Raw genomic sequence first — 18860 nt, 5'->3', positions numbered from 1 at the left:
AGCAGGCCGTGATGATTACGCCGACGTTCAGCTCTGCTCCCCAGACCAGGATTATCCAGCAGCCGGTGATCTACCAGAACGCGGCCACGAGTTTCCAAGGTAGCTGTTGAGGTGCTCCGGCTGCAGGTGTGCCTGGTGCACTTGCAATTTTGGGGTGCTGAGGCTATGAGTGTGTCTGGTGCACTTGCAATAAATTGTGTCAGTGTTCAAACTCTAAAAGCATCCTTGGCCACAACAAGCCTGATGATCCTTTTCTTGCAGTGCTGCTGGCGGGGCATCACTTCTCCTGCCTACATGGTTTTGGAGTTGAGATCTTAAGGCTTTTTCCGTGACCTCTTACAATACTTGTCTTCTTGCTGCTCTCCTCTGTTACGGCCTTCTCTCCTGCGTCCCTTGGGAGGCTTGAGAAAAGTATGTCTAAAAAAATGGTTGCCGGCAACCCCGTCCTCCCCCTGATGGGTGCCGTAGGCAGATGCAGTCCTGAAGTTCAAGTCTGTCCTGTGTGGCAGTCCAGAATGACGGCACATTCTACCAAACTCTGGAGTGCAGTACTTGTGTTGAGCAGACACACTTGTAGGAATATTTAACAATGACCGGATCTTCCTTTGTGAATGCCACTTGTCTTGATCCTCTTCAGTAGGTGTTGATTCTTTATGTGATAAATAGGATCCTCGGGCCCACCAAGAGGAGCGGGAATGGGAGTGGGCAAGTGCTGGTGGACATACTGCGTAATGTCACTGAAGTAATGAGTCCTGTGCTATCATACCAAAGGTTTTTGACTTTATTTTCTCTTAGCTGATCATCTGTGCCTCCTGGAAAGCTGCTATTCTAGATGCAGTGTCCTCTTACGGGAGGCACCAAGGGAGCTGGAAGCTTCCCAGGGTGTGGGCTGTGTTAGCTGAAGGCTGCCTACCGAGAAGTTCTGGGGAAGAAGAGTGAAAAAGCTCAGAGCGTTCATGGGTTCCAGAATGGAGACCTGTGTCTCTGTACTGTTTCTGACATCTCTTCGGCTTTTCAGTTCTCCAGCCTCAAGTCCAGAGCCTGGTGACATCCTCCCAGGTTCAGCCGGTTACCATCCAGCAGCAAGTGCAGGCTGTGCAGGCCCCACGAGTGCTCACGCAGACTGCCAACGGCACCATCCAAACCTTAACACCGGCCACGGTCCAGACGGTTGCTGCACCACAGGTTCAGCAAGTTCCAGTAAGTAAAAATGTGGAGTGATACAGGGATCCAGCAGCAGAAGAAATTGCTTTTGCAGGTTTGGATTCCCTGGGTTGCCAGGGGAAGGGTGGTGAAGCTTGTGAGGCTGGTAGTCCTGGCTTTTGCACAAACGTTTTTGTGTGTAAGAGGTATTTCTAGCCAGCCTGTGTTCCAGAAGCATTTTGCTTCGTGCAGTCATGCATGAGAATCCCTGTTGTGAGTACGATATCACTTCAAGTGGTGGGCAATGTTCAGAAATGGTTTTCACAAAAACAACTGCATAATGTAACTTGGTCTAAAATATTTTTGTAACTTGGTGCTGCCAAAGTGGATCGGAAACCTTACTTGAACGAGTTTTCTTTGACTTTTGCCTACTTCTTTGCAAGTCTAGCACCTCTTCCATGTGTTACAAAGGCTGGCTGATACTGGAATGTTTTCTTCCAATTCTTCTGCCACAGTTTCTTTGATCTTTTTGCTGCTACAGGGTCATGTGATTTTGTTTTAAAACGTACACAAGAGTGAAAAAGTCTTGTGTTGTTGTATTCAATGAAAACATTTATGGCTAGGGGACTCTCAGTATGACAGAGTTGCTCTGGCTCAGTTGTACTGTGCCACCTATAGTGTTCTCTGTATTTCAGAGTCGGTGAGATATTTGAAAAAATAAGAGCAAACTGTGTTATGGCAAAATAATTGAAGGTTGGTTTTGATCTGCTAGATAGTCATGGTACAGATCCTTTCAGTGAAACTGGTGGTGGGGAAAGGTGCTACAGATATTTGACAAAGCAGGCTGTCCTAGCCATGTTAGACTTTGAGTGCTCAACTAGTTAATGTAGAGAGCTAATTTTAGGTGTAATCGGAGAGGGGAAGGGAGGTTTTCCATGAGCTCTTTTGTTTACTTCTGGTGACTGATTTGAAAACCAATGTCCTGGTGGTTTCCCTGCTCCCCTCCCTCCAGCTCTGTTCAGACTGTCTCATGGTCAGAGGTTACGTCAGGGGCTGATAAAAACCATCCAGGTGATGCAGGGTGCAAGGTGAAAGAAATAGTGGCCCTGCTCTTTTGCCATCCACTGAGATGTAAAGTTACAACTCTGTCATTGCTCACTTCTGGCTACTGAGATCAGCAGAGAAATATGTTGCCTACTCTCCCCTTCACCTGTAACTCTTTTCAACCTAGGTTCTGGTCCAACCTCAGATCATAAAAACGGACTCCCTTGTCTTGACAACCCTGAAAGCAGACGGTAATCCTGTTATGGCCACAGTACAGAACCCAGCGCTGACAGCACTCACTGCTCCCATTCAGACCACAGCTCTGCAGGTACCGTGTGGATGTTCTTCTTCCTTCCCTCTCCTCAGTGGTGTCCTTTCCTCTTAACACAAGGAAGAGGTTTGGGTTTTAGTATCCTGCAGTGGTGCAAACGGGAGGGGTTTTGAGGGCTGCTCTAGGCATGTCCAGAGTGAGTAATACCCTGTTTCTGCCAAGGCTAAATGCAGATTGTACTTTTTTGGCAGCCTCCCATGGCCAGTAAGCAAAGACCAAGGGCAAGTTTCTGTTTACTTTTTTCTGGTATTACAAGGAGAGGGATATGACCTAAAAATTCCATCCAGTTTTTAACCTCTGGAAGATACTTGAAAGCGAAAGCAAACTCACTCAGCATACCTGTGGAACTTTCTTTTTCCCCTCAGTAGTGTCTAGTAGCAGCGTGTTGAATGTGAAAACTAATAAAGTGACTTTTCGGACAGCATTTGCAGTGAGGATTCAGTATAATAATTGGTGATGGCAGCCGTGCTTCATTGCCTCCATTTATCTACTCTGAGAAACTTGTGCCCCTAAAGACGCATTTATTGTCATCTTGTACATTCTGAACAGATATTTCTGTTCAGATATTTACTGGGCAAGATAAACTTGCAAGTCTGGACTTAAGTTTTGAGTTCTTTTGCATAGCATGGTAGACTTCTTATGTACTTGTTAGCAGCCAGGCTAAAATCTTCAATTAACCTGCCTGTGTTTAGGCGACATTTTCACACAGGAGTGAGGCTTATGTTATTGTTTCTGTCTGAGACACAACCCATGAAGTGTTTTGAACATGTGGAAATGTGGTGGAAATTAGCCAAGGAAAGGTGTAGGACTTAAATTCACTTATTTGTCAAGTTCCAGCTTGAAATGAGACTCAATTAATTTGTAATAACCCAATTAGAAGACTTTGAGAGTCAAAATTGTTCCTAAATTTGCTCATGGCTAGCTTATTGTCATTTATGTTAGTCTGTCTTTTGACAGAAATAACTCTTCCTCTGCATAACCACTTCCATGGTCCTTGGTGTACTTCAGACAACACCAGTACCCTTCTCAGTCTTGTGCTGGGTTAAGCAGTCTGAACTTTCTTTACTCCAACTATCCTAGAAGCCCCTCTGTGCAACTGTTCTGGTGGGATTCATCATCTTTTGTCACAGAGTACATACTGCTTTGGTTTAGTGTAGATGGTCTGTCCTACATCTAGATGTCCAAGTCTGAGATTATCACACTAGTGTATATCGCTCATGGCCTTAGTTCCTCATCTTAAGGCATTTTATAGCTTAAAGTAGTTATCGCTCTGTTTTTTCCATTAAACTGAATTCAAATCAACTACGTTGCTCAAGAGAAGGTTTATTTTTCCGTAGTAAGGTCCTTTCTATCATTGCTGTTCCCAGTTTGGAAGCAGCATTGTTTATTGCCAATTTGATGACTTCATTTGTCCATGGTAAAGGTGAATTTGGACACTTGGGGTGTAAGGATTGCAGAAGCAAGGAAGAGCCTTGGTCTGTTTCTCTGTTTAGTAGATGAATAGAAGCATGCTGTTGGTGGAAGAGTATTGATGCTTTTGGAGAACAAGAGATGTTATTACTCCACAGTGACCAGCATGGGAGGTAGAACATCAGGTTTTTCCTGTGCTGCTGTGTCAGTGCTCATGCCAGCCAAGGAAGACGAGAGGAAATTGGCATATCTCTTCTTTTATGAACTGTACAAACTTTTCCTGGTGCTTCTTTTGTTTACTCCTTTTTCTTTTATCGTCATAAACTTTATCTAAATTGACCGATTGCTCGTGACGCTTGTTATGCATGGTCTTTGTAGACCCTCGTTGGGAGCAATGGGACCATTTTGACCACAATGCCAGTGATGGTGGGACAAGAAAAGGTGCCTATCAAACAAGTTCCTGGGGGTGTCAAGCAACCAGAACCACCTAAAGAAGGAGAGAGGAGAACAACTCACAACATTATTGAAAAGCGTTACCGGTCATCCATAAATGACAAGATCATTGAGTTGAAGGACCTTGTCATGGGGACAGATGCCAAGGTAAAGATGTGGAATAAGAGGAAATCATCAATACTTTGTCTTCGGGTGCTTATTGTTCTACCAAATTAAGCATTTGGGTACATAGTACTGTTAGTAGTATGCACACAAGTACTGGGATAAGACTGGTGAGAAACGCTTTTGTGATGGAAAGCTTGATAATTGTGTTCAGGAAGGGTCACCTGTAACATGCTTATTTTACTATGCCAGTGGTACTGTTTCTTGAAAATAAGCTATACCTTATGTGTTTGTTCTTATGCTAGGTCTAACTTAAATAGGCCCTCTAGGTAGAACATCCAAGTGGATGTTTTGATAACTCTGCCAAACCAGAGGTTGCTTGATTTAAGTTTCCTTTTCTGTGTGACTGCAGTTAAGAGTGGGGATTTACAGAGCTTTCCCATTTGTTTCCTTTAGATATTGAGTTATAAAAACTCCTGCTCACTCAAATATTAGAAGCTTTCTCGCACCATGTATTCGGGGTTGTCTTATTCATTTTACCTCATGCTGGTGGAGCAGGGAGTAGTATTCTTGATACCTTGCGTGGTCTCTGTACAAATAGGTGCACTAGTGAAGTCACCTTCTGTTGTTGGGTGGAACTGGAAGCTTATGTTTCAAAAATGTTGGTAATGTGCAGTGGCTTCATAGTACTTTGGGCTTGTGTTTACAAGCTAAACGTCTCCGCTGCTGCTGGAAGCAAGTATTTTCATGGGGATGGCCATGGTACTGAGGCAAGGAGAGAACCAATTATCTCAGAATAAAACAGTGAATGATGGTTAACAGAGAGCAGCTTGTTCCATCCCAGAAGAGAGCCACTTTGTTTCAAAACTATGGTACTTTGAAAGGACTATTTCTGGCTGCAACCTATGTGTGAACTCCATTGTAATTTGGATGTTAATATGTTTCCATTGTACTATTTTTACAAGATCTTTAAGAGACCACAGTCCTTGTGTGTCTTTCAAAGTCTGACACCTTGCCCACAGAGTGTGCCCTGCTATTAGTTTCCTTGCAGCTGCTGAGTTACCCTTTTCTTTCTATCACAGCGCCATACAAAGGGTCATGGTATCACTACAAGCAGGAGTGACCCTTTGACACTCTTTGTATAAGCAGTTTTCCATACGTCTTAATTCCTTGCAGATGCACAAGTCTGGAGTCCTGAGAAAAGCCATTGATTACATTAAATACCTACAGCAGGCCAACCATAAGCTGAGACAGGAGAACATGGTTCTGAAGCTGGCGAACCAAAAGAACAGTAAGTTGTGGAGTCTGTGCAGAAGGGGAGGTAGTCAGTGTGAATGTAGGATGCCTCTTGCAGTCTCTTATTGTTGGCAGAGGTAGATATGCGCACATTGCATTGATAGTGGCCGGTGTTACTCCAGGTGGCAGAGCCAATCTGAGTGACACTGGCAGGATGCAGGATTGAGAAGTATGTACATAATGCACTCTGATTTCTGTAGAGCTATTGAAGGGCATTGACCTAAGCAGTCTAGTTGACAACGATGTGGATCTGAAGATAGATGACTTCAACCAGAACGTGCTGCTGATGTCTCCTCCAGCCTCTGACTCAGGATCCCAGGCTGGCTTCTCTCCCTATTCCATTGACTCGGAGCCAGGAAGCCCACTGCTTGATGATGCAAAGGTATTTTGACTTTGGTTGTCAAATTTGAGGCATCTACTGCAGGCATACATAAGGGACAGAATTTGAATTCTCCTAATTCTCATGAGTGGAGCCAGTGGACATCTGGCAAGTAGAGCTATAGGGGTCAGAGATCCTTTGTAAGGATGAGGAAGGTGCATGGTTGTGTTTTATCTTTTCTTAAATGATTGAGACTACTTCCTGAGCTGTGTTGTCTGAGCTGTACCTTGGCTGCTAGAAGAACTGTACATCACCTTCCACCCTATGGAGTCTCTGTGGGCTTACAGTGCATGTTCATGACCCAAAGAGCCCATGGCTTTCAAGGGATATATGAATAAAGCAGGAGAACTTGGAAAAGGATGATTAAATCAACGGTGGGTAACGAGATCATAAATAACCGCAGTAATAGAAAGCCACTAGCTGTCTTCAGTTCACAGGTTTGTTTTGTAGGTGTCACAGAAGAAGTGGATCTTGTGGGAGATTCTTGGAAGAATAAGGGCAGCAAAGGTTAACCCTAGCCTAAACCAGCGATCTAGTTAGTGATAACTGAAATGACTGGGAGAAGAAGGAGGGTGAAGGCACTCAAATACTTCACCCTTATCTTACTAACCTAGAATGGTTAGAATGGCTTCACTGGAATTCTTGCTGATCTTGATCTTCAAAGCAAATTTTTAAACATGTTCTGTTTCTCCTTCCCTGTCTCTCCCTTGGCATAAGCATTTTTTGTTCTACAGAATGGTAAGGAGATTTTTTTCTCCTCTTACTTTTTTTCTCCACTCCTATTCCTTTCAAGGTTAAAGATGAGCCTGACTCTCCTCCTGTGGCCCTTGGTATGGTGGATCGCTCTCGAATACTCCTCTGTGCTCTCACATTCCTTTGCCTTTCCTTCAATCCGCTGACATCCCTGCTGGACGCCCGAGGAACCTCGGAGCCTGACAGCCTGGTGCGCCACAGCTCTGGCAGAAATGTGCTGACCATTGAGTCAGGTAACGAACTAGAATAGATAGTTTGGACCACAGAAGCTGTCCAGACTTACATGTTTTCCCTAAAGACCATCTCCAGCTATGATGGCTGCACGTCATGAGGTGGACTGTCGGTGTAATTTAGTAGGATGGTTTTGTGTATTCAGGGAGTTGAACAACCTTTGTTTAATGATTGGGGAGGGGTGGTAACCACAGGGCTGGGTGTGGGAAGAGAGCCATCTGAGGTTGCTTGGACATGGTTCCACTTTACGTACACAGCCAGCATTTGTCTTGCACAAAACCAGCTGTTCCTCAGTGTGGTGATGTGTAGGGGGCACCCTCTTGTAGCCCATCGGCCTGGGCTCCAAGGATAAACCCTTGACAAGTAGTTCAGAGTAAGGGGTTCTCCTGTCCTTGCCCATCTTTGAGGCATATTCACTTTATTTTTAAGGTCACTGACTTTTTTTTTTTTTTTTAGCTTATTAATGAAGTAATAGGTGAAGAATTACTTCAGAAACACAGTTGCTCTAGGGTCTTGCAACTGGGGTGTTCAATATGCTTATTCTATAATATTCATAGAGTACGGTACCGTAGGGGAGGGCAGGGGATTCTGTAGGCATGCTGTCATTTCCCTGACTGGTAAATATGCTTCCTTGGTGTTGCTTTGTAAACTTAAGACTGGAAAAATGACACTGAGGTATTGAATACCCATGGATGTATCCAATGGTTTTCCTAGACTGCTTTGTATTGTGATTCTTTTTTCTAAGAGCTGACTCAATTTTTATAAATCGGTCTTGTAAAAATAATTATTTTTATTTGGTTGGGAATATTGTGGCTTGGAGTTCAGATAATGAGCTGTTGATACAGGTGTTTCCTGATTAAAATGCAGTCTTTGCAAAAGTTTTTACCGCATGTGGGAAGCATAGCAAGAAAACCTTCTGGGTCTGTGCCTGTCCTGTTGCTAGGCTTTCAGAGTCCAGATAAACTTAACTTTCCTTCTGGGACACCCATTGCAGATGCAGGTGGTTGGTTCGGCTGGATGCTGCCCACGCTGATCCTGTGGCTTGTGAACGGAGTGATTGTACTCAGTGTGTTCGTAAAGCTCCTTGTGCATGGAGAGCCAGTGACCCGGCTGCACTCAAGGTCATCGGTCACGTTCTGGAGGCATCGCAAGCAAGCGGACCTGGATTTGGCACGGGTAAAGTCAACTTGTTTTGCATCAAACGCATCTTCTAGGAGGAGGTGTGGGTAAATGTGGGCTAGGGAGGCAGCGACTTGGCACTTGCCAAGAGCATGGTATTCCTCGAGTGGATTATCCCGTCTGATTTCAGAGAAGCTGGTGCTAGGTTGTCTTGAGCAGGTTGCTGTCCTCCCTTGGCCTAAATTAGTGAGGCATGGTGAAGAGGCTCCTTACTTCTGTCCTTGTTCCTCGCTGCTGCATCTTGTAGCATTGGCAGTGAGGTCTTGGTTTTTGTCCAGAATCTGGCCTCTGCTGTGTCTGTTTGTTTACTGTCCTCCAGTGTCTTGGAAAGCTTCTCCATTGCTGAGGCAACATTTGGCTTTTGATATGGGGACCTTGAAACTTTCATGTTGTTTGAGAAGGCAGGAAGGCCCTTTCGCTTAGTGCTGATGTGTCTCACAGGCAGTGTGGGATCAGGGCCATGTGTGTAAAGATGTGTGTAGGGTCAGGTCACATTGGAACCTGGTGTAAGTTGCCTTCATGTTTACCAGGACTGTGTTGACTTCCCTCAGATAAAGATCGTGTCCTAGCTTGCACGTCAGTTTGTCTTGCTCCCGATGCAAAGGAGGTCCCAAAGTGTCTCTGTGATGGTGGTTTTTGTTGTTGAACCTTTTGTTGTGTTATTTGCAGGGGGATTTTGCTGCAGCTGCATCAAACCTGCAGACTTGCCTGTCAGTGCTCGGCCGCGCGCTACCAGCTTCCCGCCTGGACTTGGCCTGCAGCCTGTCCTGGAACGTGATCCGCTACAGCCTGCAGAAGCTGGCGCTGGTGCGGTGGCTGCTGAAGAGGACCTCTCATCAGTGGAGGGCAAGGGAGGCTGCTGCAGGCTTCGAGGATGAGGCCAAGACCAGTGCTCGAGATGCAGCTCTAGCGTATCACAAGCTCCATCAGCTCCACATAACAGGTAGGAGCAGAGGTGGCAGGTCTGCTGTCCTTGTTTTGCCAAATGGAGAGGCTCAGAGCTGATCCCAGGGGGTACGGGGAGAGCGCTGTGGCCTCCCTCCTCTGGGAGAGCTGCTGTTGGAAATCACCCTGGCGGATTTCAGGAGCCACTTATTAAAACACGAGAGGTTCAGACAATAAGAGTTCTGTAAGAATGGCTGAAGCAACGGCAGTGTCTTGAGTTACATGTCCCTGAGTCTGAAGAGGTGGCCGAGAGCCTTTCCCCAGCAGCAGCTTATTGAGTGCAGTCACTTTTTGCTGCTGTTAAGGTCTTGTTTCATCCCGATCACTTGGCAACATCATGTGGAAGCAGGGGCTGGGGTTAATTACTGGAAGAATTTAAACTTCCGAAGCTGTGTAGAACACAGATTGCCAGTTGGCGTTGATATGCTTTGAAAACCTGGGTGTGTGCACATGTACTAAGGAAGTGCTTGAATGTTCCTTGTGAATGGTTGTTTTTGCTGTTTCCTTGGCAAACCAGTTTGCACTGTTGATAGGCTACGAGCATATCAGAAATCCAAGCTAAACTTCCTTCTGCCTAATCATGCTCTGTGAATTTCAGACGTGCCACCAGGGACAAGTCCTTGTCCGTAATGTTTCTCTGTAGGCATAGGTGTGGACTGCAAAGGAGTTCAGTTTAAAGACAGTAAATACACTGAGACAAAATTTGCTGATGGTTTTATCCTAACTGGTTTAGTGATACAGGGCTTTCTCACAGAAGCGAAGCTGTGGATGCCAAGCTTGGTGTCTGTGGAGGGAAGAATCAGTTACGGTTGTTCTGTTGCCTGAATACAATGTAGGGATAAGGTGCTGTAAACTTCTCATGTCAACAGGTTCTTATTGTCTCTTTAGGATAGTAGCCTGGCAAATCACAGTAGTATTTAGTAGCTGGTACTACTGAGTCAAAAGTTAACCCTTTTCCTTTCTCTCCTGGTGCAGGTAAACTTCCCTCCAGCTCAGCATACTCAGGTTTGCACATGGCCCTGTGTGCTGTGAATCTGGCTGAGTGCGCAGAAGAAAAGATCCCACCCAGCACAATGGCAGAAATCCACCTGACGGCTGCGGTTGGCTTGAAAACCCGCTGTGGAGGCAAGCTTGGCTTCCTGGCGGTGAGTTGTCTCCCTTCCTGTCACACCTCTGAGCAGAGCTCTAGGAAGGCCTGCAAGCTGGCACTGCTATAGCTCAGGGCATCTGATACCACTACAATTACAATATGACCTGTAATTATAATACAAGCTGTAATTATGATATGACCTTTGTCCTCAGTGGTGTGTCTCTTGCCCTGGATGCTGTTCTCAGTCTTAGCCTCTCCTTTCCCCAGAGCTACTTTCTAAGCCAGGCTCAAAGCTTGTGCACCTCAGAGCGGAGTGCCATTCCTGACTCGTTGCGTTGGCTGTGCCACCCCCTGGGACAAAAGTTTTTTGTGGAGCGAAGCTGGACGGTGAAGTCTGCTGCAAAGGAGAGCCTGTACTGCACCCAAAGGAACACTGGTGAGAGCCGCTTGTGCCCCAAGTGTGTGGCCTCCCAGCGCTTCGAGCCTGACAGTCTCTCCACCCTCTGTGGGACAAAAGCGGGTGTCTTGTTTGAGAGTTTGCTCCTGTGTGTCTACCCTGCTTGTGGTCATGATGGGCGAGAGAGGCTGTGGAGCTGAGAGATGTCTCCTCAGCCTGCAGGAGCTGGCTCTCTTCTCTTCGTATACTGTATTGTGTCATCCTGCTTGTGTGTTTATACCCTGGAACACAACTTGGATGTGACTTTGGGGTGACCAAGGTTTATCCTCCACAGAACAGAGTCATTGCTGTTTTGCTGAGTGGCTGCAGTGCAAGAGGGATGTTTGGCCAAGGGCTGCAGCTTTATGAGTGGATTAAAGGGTTGAAAAGCCCCAGAAAACTTAGTCTTCAGAATTCTTTGCATTAGTTCCTCAAGAATTTCCCTCTACTGCTCTTCCTCTTGCTCTTACATTTTGAGTCTTCTTTTTGGTTGCGTCGGGATTTGGCTCTCACTGTATGAAAGTGAAGTGGTTTTTTTCTTCCTCTCTAGCTGATCCTATTGCACAAGTTCATCAGGCGTTTTGTGAGAACCTGCTAGAGCGAGCAGTGGATTCACTCGTGAAGCCTCAGACTAGGAAAGAGATAGCTGGACAAGAGGAGGAGGAGCCGTGGTAAGTTTACATGCTGTGCTGGGGACCACTGGCTGCAGCTGCAGGCTCCGAGGCAGAGTTCATAGCCATTGACCGAGCACTCTGGGGAAAACTGAGTGGTTAGTCCTTATTAAAGACTTGAAATGACAGTATAAGTCTGACCACCACAGCTTATTAGATGGGTGAGCTCTGCTTCTTTGATTAAAACCTCTGAAGTCAAAGGTGAACCCAGGTGTAGTAAGGCATCAGCTGCCGTAGTATTGGTTTATTCCTGAGCCAGATGGACGGCGCTTTCTCTGCTGACAAAGTTTCACGTTCAGGAACACTAAAATTAGTCTGCACCTATGACATCTATAGACCAGAACATATGTCCAGGCCTCTAAGAGCATGAAGATCTGACATGTCAGAGAGTGACCCCACCAGCTCCCTACGTTACGGATAAGGGGTGTTCTCCTAACACAACAAAGTGCTGCTTTTACCAGCAGTGAAAAATCAAACCCATGTGTGGCAAGAGCAGGAGAGAAGGTGTGGGATGAAATTGTCCTTGGCCTCTGCAAGCTCTGTAACAAAGGAGCTGATAGGTGGGAATCAGAGCAGCTCTTCCGTGGACTTGGTGGGAAGCAGAGCCCCAGACTTTTCCAGCAATTTTGCACTGTTTCTAGCTCATCTCCAGATTTGCTAGTGCTGGGCAAATGCTTTGTAAATCTATAGGAAGCTCTGTAATGTTTCTGTCCCCAAAAAGTGTGAGTAAAAGCCTCAAATGAGAAGATAATCTGGTTTCCCTACCTGTGTAGGGTAGATATTGCACATTTAGCTTTATTTTTTTCAATCTCACATCTGTTTCCTATCATCATTGCAGAGAATGAGCAGCAGTTTGGTCTGATTGCTTGCACAGTAGAAATGCATGTGATCAGATACTGCTGTTTATGATGAGAGAAGGTAGCAGGATTTGTGTAAGTGAGGTGGTTTGTCAGTATACTTGTGGGAGTCCTATCTCATGGGAAGGACGAGCTTTACTAATACAGCCTCTCCCCCGACAGGGGAAGGAGCTCAAGATCTTCCTCTGTAGCATGTCCCAGAAAATTTGATCATTGCCACATGTGCTGCTTTCTCTGACCAACACTGTGAACATGTTGTCACTTACATTCATATATATTTGTATATATGCAAATAGTCACTTGCAGAAGTGTAGTTTGGCCTCTTTTGGAGGCAGTGATTGAAAAGGAGCCTGTAAGCAATTTGTAACATATGTCCAGCATCTCTGTAGTCAAAGTGAGACTCCTGGAGTTGACTCCAGTTCTGTGCTGGTCTCCTTGCATGGGAACATGTGAGACTATTCCTCCCTTAGCATGTGTGTGTGTTTCCACTCTCAGGGCGGTCTCTTCAGTCCGGTGATGTTCTGTTACTTGTACAGCTTGAACTTTCTACTGTCTTAATGGGTCAACACTCTTTAAAAATGCCTTGTGGCTGATGAGAAACACCTTCCAGCTTTGGTATCTCCTGTTTGACAGCATAGCAAAGATCTGCCTTGCTTCTTGTTTCAGTGAGTTCTCCAGTGCCATGGAGTACCTGAAATTGCTCAACTCTTTCCTGGACTCAATGGGAAGTGGAGCCCCACCTTTTGCCAGCAATTCTGTACTCAAGTCTGCCCTGGGTAAGTCCAGCAGCACCGAAGCTCTCCCAGCTGCAGGAACTATTGCTGCTGTGTGTTCCCTCTCTCCCCACCACCTCTCAAACTCCAGGCAAGGAGAAATGCAGTCCTTGGAATGAGACTTGATTGCTCAGCAGCAGCACACGGCAATGTGGTACAGCAGCTCAGACTGGAAGAGGGTGGTTGGGAAGGCTCATAAATTCATGTGCATGTCATAATGCCAGGTGCCCAGGTGGGACTGCTGTTATTTGTATTGCTGGGCATGTTCCAAGCTGAACCCCACGCCCTCACCTGAGAGCTTGCTCCTGGGCATGCAAAGTAAGAGGAAGAGTGCAGCGAGTGTATAAACAAGCATAGCAGTGTCACTATGTTGAAGTACAGGAGGGGTTTTTTCCACTTAATTACCTATTGGACCAAATACAGGATGACCTCACTTTCACAGCAGCTGTCATGTATCTTCCTCAGTCTCCAGAGACCTGCAGCCCCTGCTGTAGCCAAGCTGAGGGCATATGTTGGGAGGGGCTTGGTTTGGTCCCTTGGTGTATATTTAGTGGGACAATGAGAGCTGATGATTTGCTCTGAGCCATGTGCTCATCTGGGCTTGGCTGGTAGCAGGCTGCTGGATTATTCATCTTGCTTGGTGCTGGTAGAGACAGCACCTGACAGCTCACTGGGATGCTCCTGGATCTGTAGAGAGAGCATAGAAGGAAAACAAGATATTTCTTTTTCTAGGGATTATTTTTTGGTATAAAGGGAAGTCTATATTTGGTTCACTAGTGTAATGAAATTTAAAAGCAGGTCAGAGTAGCAGAGCATATTTCCTTTGGCCCTAGGTAGGCTTTGGGAAGTTTTTGAGGAGATGTTAAATAATGGAGGAAATTATATAGGGAACCTGATTTACTGGCTTGATGGTGATCAGTGCCAAGGCATGGTATATATGAGTGGAACTGTTATCTTGGGGTGGTGAGTAAAGATCCTTGCTGGGAAGGAAGTAAACAGAATTCTAGACAAGTAGATGGGCTAAGTTCTTGTTGGCCAGATGAAAACTTATAATCCGAAAATCTGCTTGGAGTCAGACGTAGAGTGTTTGCTTGCTGCCAAATGTTCTTGTGTTCCTGTGTCACGTTTCAGTGTTCACCTGGATGGCTGCGTTCCTGTGGGATCCATTTGGGCTCGTTAGCATTGATCTCAGTGGAAGGCACTGGCAAGGGAACATGACATCTGCCCACTTCTCCGAGGGGGAAGGGGCCAGGTGTCCTTTTCTGGGTTGCAGCTTGTGATTCTGTTTCACAGGCCCCGACGTGGTGTGCAGGTGGTGGTCAGCAGCGGTGGCTATGGCAATCAGTTGGCTCAGAGGGGACGATGCAGCTGTGAGGTCACATTTTGCAGAGGTGGAGCGCATGCCGAAATCCCTGGAGATGTCAGAGTATGTAGGCCTCATATGACTTTCAAACCCCTGCTCCTTCTACACAGGAGCAGCTCTTGCCCCAACCCCTGTTCTGTGGGCTACCCCTGCCTGTGCTCTGGAGTCTCATGCCTCTTGTGCTCTGGGACACAGTAATGCACCGTGCTCAGAGATCGATGTGTAGGTCAAGGCTTGCAGACTGATTAGAACTGTGGACTGGAAGTGTCAGAATTGCTTCTTTAGGGATGTCTTTTGGCTTTGTTCTAATTGCACAGCCTCTGGTCTTCCAAAATCAAACAACAAAACTCATGCAGTGATGGAAAGGCTGGTGTCACTATTTTGGTTCATTTGCACTAAAGCATCTTTGCCAGTTTCCTTCCATTTCTCTGTGCAGTCTGTGGAGGTGGGGAACAATTTCCATCTTTTGTTTCTGTCTAAGAAATGGTGATGTCTCTGCTCTAGAAGATGGGAGGGTGAAAGCTGATGCTGGTTGAGCTCAGTTCCTGGGGCTGCCCTGTGGCAACATGACATGGTACTGCTTGGAAGCAGCACTCTCTTTCTCTTTCAGGAATGCTCTGGTGAAAGCCACCTTCTACGTGTGTAAAGCCATGCAGGCCTCGCTGTCTGGGAAGGCAGATGGACAGCAGAGTGCCCTGGGTCACTGCGAAAGGGCCAGCAGTCACTTATGGAACAGCCTCAACATGAGCTGTGGCACCTCCAGCACTGTCCTCAACAATGTAAGAGCTATAAGCCCTGGGCTAATACATGGTCTGTCTTGGTTGTAAGGTTGGTCTTGTTGCAGGTGTATCACTCCCCCATTGTATCTGCATTCTCCATCCATCCTGTGTCTCATAGGAGTAGAGGGGAAGCTTCCTCCCTTTCCTTGCAAAGGGCAGTGACATCCTTCTGCCTCTGCTGTATGAAGGAGCAGGGCTGCAAGTACAACATAATTTTGCTGGGCATGATCTCAGCTGAGCTCTCGATCCTCTCCTGCCAGTAGCGGTGACCCCTTTCTGCTGCTTTGACCACTTTGAATTTTGGCCCACAGAAAGCATCCATCTCCATCCTCCGAATGAAGTTGCTGACACCTCTAAAGCAGGACCTCGTTAAGTCAGGTCTGCTCAGTTTCAGGCAGCGCTCACGAGTGTTTGAGTCCTCTACAGCAAAAGTGGGACTGTGCCGTGCTATACCTGAGTTTGTGTGGGGATTGTTTCTCTTCTTTCTAGGATTACCTAAAGTTGGAGCTTCCCTTCATGGCATATGGGACTCAGTTCTGGTCCCTTTTTTCGCTCCTGGGTGGCAGCTGTAGTGCATTGTAGTTGCATTGCATGTTGTGGCAGTAACGGTGCAATGTTTCTGCAGTGCAGTACAGAGGCACTCTCCTCTTCTGCAGCGCAGGTTGAGTCCCCTCAGAGCAACTAGGACAGCGAGTGATGCTAGAGGGCAACAGCAGATGGGGAAAAGGGATTTGGGCAGCCACGGTGGGCTGTGTTGACTGTTTGGGGTTTTTTTTGGTTGGTTGGTTTTTTGGTTTTTTTTCTAAACCTCTGCAGGTAGTAAGGCTGTGATTGCTGTTTCCTGCTAGTTAGTGCTGCTGTTTGGGCAGGAAAGCCTTTGCAGAAGGCTGGGGCAGTGTCAGTGCATGTATCCGCTTGGCATGTCTTTTCTGGGCTGGGGTCAGGGCCAGCCTTGTGGAGGTGTTGACCCTCCTGGAGAGGACAGACGCTCCTTGGACACAGCCCGGTGTTTGTTCCTTAGGCTGGGCCTCTTGGTGCCTGGCCCCAGAGATGCTGCTTGGGCAAAAAGCAAAGTCCCGGTCCCTTCAGTGTATCGTGGTGGGGCGGCTGGGCTGGGAGGGCCGGGGAGCCCCCCAAGGCAGGCAGGAGGTGCTGTGGCTGCCCGTCCGTGAGCAGCTGTGTAGCAAATGTCCTGTTCCTCGCCTGATGGGTTGTGTTAATAAGCGTGTGTGCCCGGGCCCCCCTGGCTCTTGCAGATGATCCAGCTGCTGGCCTGTGACTTGCTGCTCTCTCTCCGCACCAGCCTGTGGCAGAAACAGGCGAACACCAGCCAGGCCCTGGGTGAGACCTACCACGCCTCAGCCCCGGAGCTGACGGGCTTCCAGCGTGACCTCGGCAGCCTGCGCAAGGTGGCCCACAGCTTCAGGCCCGCCTATCGCAAGGTGATGATGGCTTGCCTCCTCTGCCCGTTCCGCCTCCAGCTTAGCTATAGTCCTTACTGGGAGGGTGATGGGGAAGCTGCGGCCCTTGGAAATCTAGGGTGTGAGTGGGCTTAAGTGGTTTGGACAGCTGGGCTGGGATGGTCTGCCACCAGCAGCCCCCATACTTTCTCTCAGTGGGATGAGGGAGGTTCCTGTGGGAGTCCGGTGCGTGTGGGGAGGTGTCCACCTTAGTTCCTACCTAGAAAACCATCAGCACGTCTGTATTGCCAAGCAAATACCACGGCATCCTGTCCTTTAATGTGGCTTTGGAGCGGGTCAGTCCCCCTGGAGCGTGTGGAAGGAGGCTCCCTGGGCTGTGCTGGATCTGTGGGGAGCTGGGGGTCAGATGCCTTCTGCACCTGTGGAGTTCCAGGTGCTTCTCAGGGGGTTTTCCCACCCTTTTCTTCTGTTTAGTCTGTCTAGTTTTAAGCCTCTGTGAAGGAAGGGTAGTCTAATGCTCAGACAAGAGAGTTGACCTGGTATTTGTCCGACCTCGATTTCAAAGTTTGATGCTGTTATTGGAGCACTGCATTAGGAACCTGGGGTGAGAACAGCCAGGGTTTGCTCTCCTGTTTTTCACCGTGTTCCTTCCTCTTGTTCCTCCCCCTTTCCAGACCACTGAGAGTTAAATGTCAAAAGCTTTTTTTTTTTTTTTTCTCCCCCCCTCTTCACGGTGGCCCTGACCTGCAAATTCACCAGAGACAGGTGGGAAGATCAGGGAGGAGTGTGGAAGTGGGTCTGTGGTGTTGTTGAGGTGTCAGTGCTGCACTCTCAAAATGTGGTGGCTGAAGGGTGACGCGAGTTCAGCCACAGCATCACCCCCATGCCAGCCCACCTCTCACCCTACCTTCCCTTCCAGGTTTTCCTCCACGAGGCCACCGTGCGCCTGATGGCGGGTGCCAGCCCTACTCGCACCCACCAGCTGCTGGAGCACAGCTTGAGGCGACACACACCCAAGAGCAGCAAGCAAGGTTGGCCCCGGAACCCAGGCAGCAACCCACTGCCTGTGGGGCTGGGAGGGAGCAGTGGTTGGGCAAGGGGGGGTTTGGGGCATAGTTGCAGCCTGCAGCATCTTCTCCATGTCTGAGGATCAGGATAACAAGCTCCTGTCAGCCTACGGCTCATGGCAATGCTTCTGCGATGCTCTCCATAAGCCAGCTAATGCGAGCTGCCAGCCCTGGGCTGGAGGTGCTGGCAAACAGGCTGGAAAACATTTGCCTTTGTGCAGCCACGCATGCAGAAAACTTGGCAGGCTGGAGTTTGGGGTGGTCAATGCAAAGGGGGAAGCCAGGAATCTTAAAGGGGAGAGCCAAGAGACGTAGTGCTGGCTATAAAATCCCTTGCGAGTTTAAGGAAATGGGCAGATATGGCCCTAGGAAGTGAAGTGAAAGGCACGGTCTCTGTAGAAGACAGGATTGCCAGTCCCTGCCTGACTCCAGCTCAGACTTCTCCCCTGCCAGCCTGAAGCAGCTGCTTGGGGACCCGCAGGGTGCCCCTCACTCTCAGCACACCCGAGGGATGCCAGCCAGGGATGCCTGTGCTAACCTGTGCCAGTCAAGGGCCTGCATGGTGGGGTTTTGTCATGCAGGTTGTAGCTTCATTGTGAGCTTTCTCTGTGCTCTTTGTGTGTAGGTGAGCTGGACACCCTGCCTGGCCAGAGGGAGCGAGCCACAGCCATCCTTTTGGCCTGCCGCCATCTCCCCCTCTCCTTCCTCTCCTCCCCGGGCCAGCGAGCAGTCCTGCTGGCTGAGGCTGCCCGAACCCTGGAGAAGGTGGGGGACAAGCGCTCCTGCAATGACTGCCAGCAGATGATTGTCAAGCTGAGTGGGGGCACGGCCATTGCTGCCTCCTAATGCCGACATGGGGCTGCCTTGTGCAAAGACAGCCTGGTTGACCGTCAGCCTGGACTTCCCTTCTGGAGCTTAAAAATAAAAAAAAAAAAAAAAAAAAAGAGTGCTAGGTTAGGGCTGTGCTGGTGGGATCGCGATGGGGTGGGAGAGGGAGGGAGGGCTTTGGTTTTGTTTTATTTTTTAACTTGCCCCAGGTTTAGCTTTATTAGCCCCCTTGCTTGTTCTCAGGTGCTGTAGCAGAAATCTCTAGTTTTTGTGACTGTGCCTGGGGCTCTTGGGAAGTGCTGCCCCAAC

At 47.9% G+C, this 18860-nt stretch overlaps 1 protein-coding gene across 1 annotated transcript; it reads left to right on the top strand.

The window, feature by feature from the left end:
- Nucleotides 1–6: 6 nt before the first annotated feature.
- On the top strand, nucleotides 7–18569 carry SREBF2 (sterol regulatory element binding transcription factor 2). Its single transcript, XM_010076517.1, has 18 exons — nucleotides 7–99; nucleotides 1019–1200; nucleotides 2375–2515; nucleotides 4307–4528; nucleotides 5660–5774; nucleotides 5980–6161; nucleotides 6952–7144; nucleotides 8137–8318; nucleotides 8991–9264; nucleotides 10242–10411; nucleotides 10624–10792; nucleotides 11343–11463; nucleotides 12987–13096; nucleotides 14387–14519; nucleotides 15067–15235; nucleotides 16492–16677; nucleotides 17576–17687; nucleotides 18349–18569. The coding sequence occupies exons 1-18, from the start codon at nucleotides 12–14 to the stop codon at nucleotides 18567–18569; spliced, it is 2970 nt and encodes a 989-aa protein (XP_010074819.1). The 5' UTR covers nucleotides 7–11.
- Nucleotides 18570–18860: the final 291 nt, after the last annotated feature.

This window comes from Pterocles gutturalis, unplaced genomic scaffold, assembly GCF_000699245.1.
Source record: "Pterocles gutturalis isolate BGI_N339 unplaced genomic scaffold, ASM69924v1 scaffold36583, whole genome shotgun sequence".
Classification (NCBI taxonomy): Eukaryota; Metazoa; Chordata; class Aves; order Pterocliformes; family Pteroclidae; genus Pterocles; species Pterocles gutturalis.
Note: the sequence above shows the minus strand (reverse complement) of the source record. Positions and strands in the feature narration are given on the sequence as shown.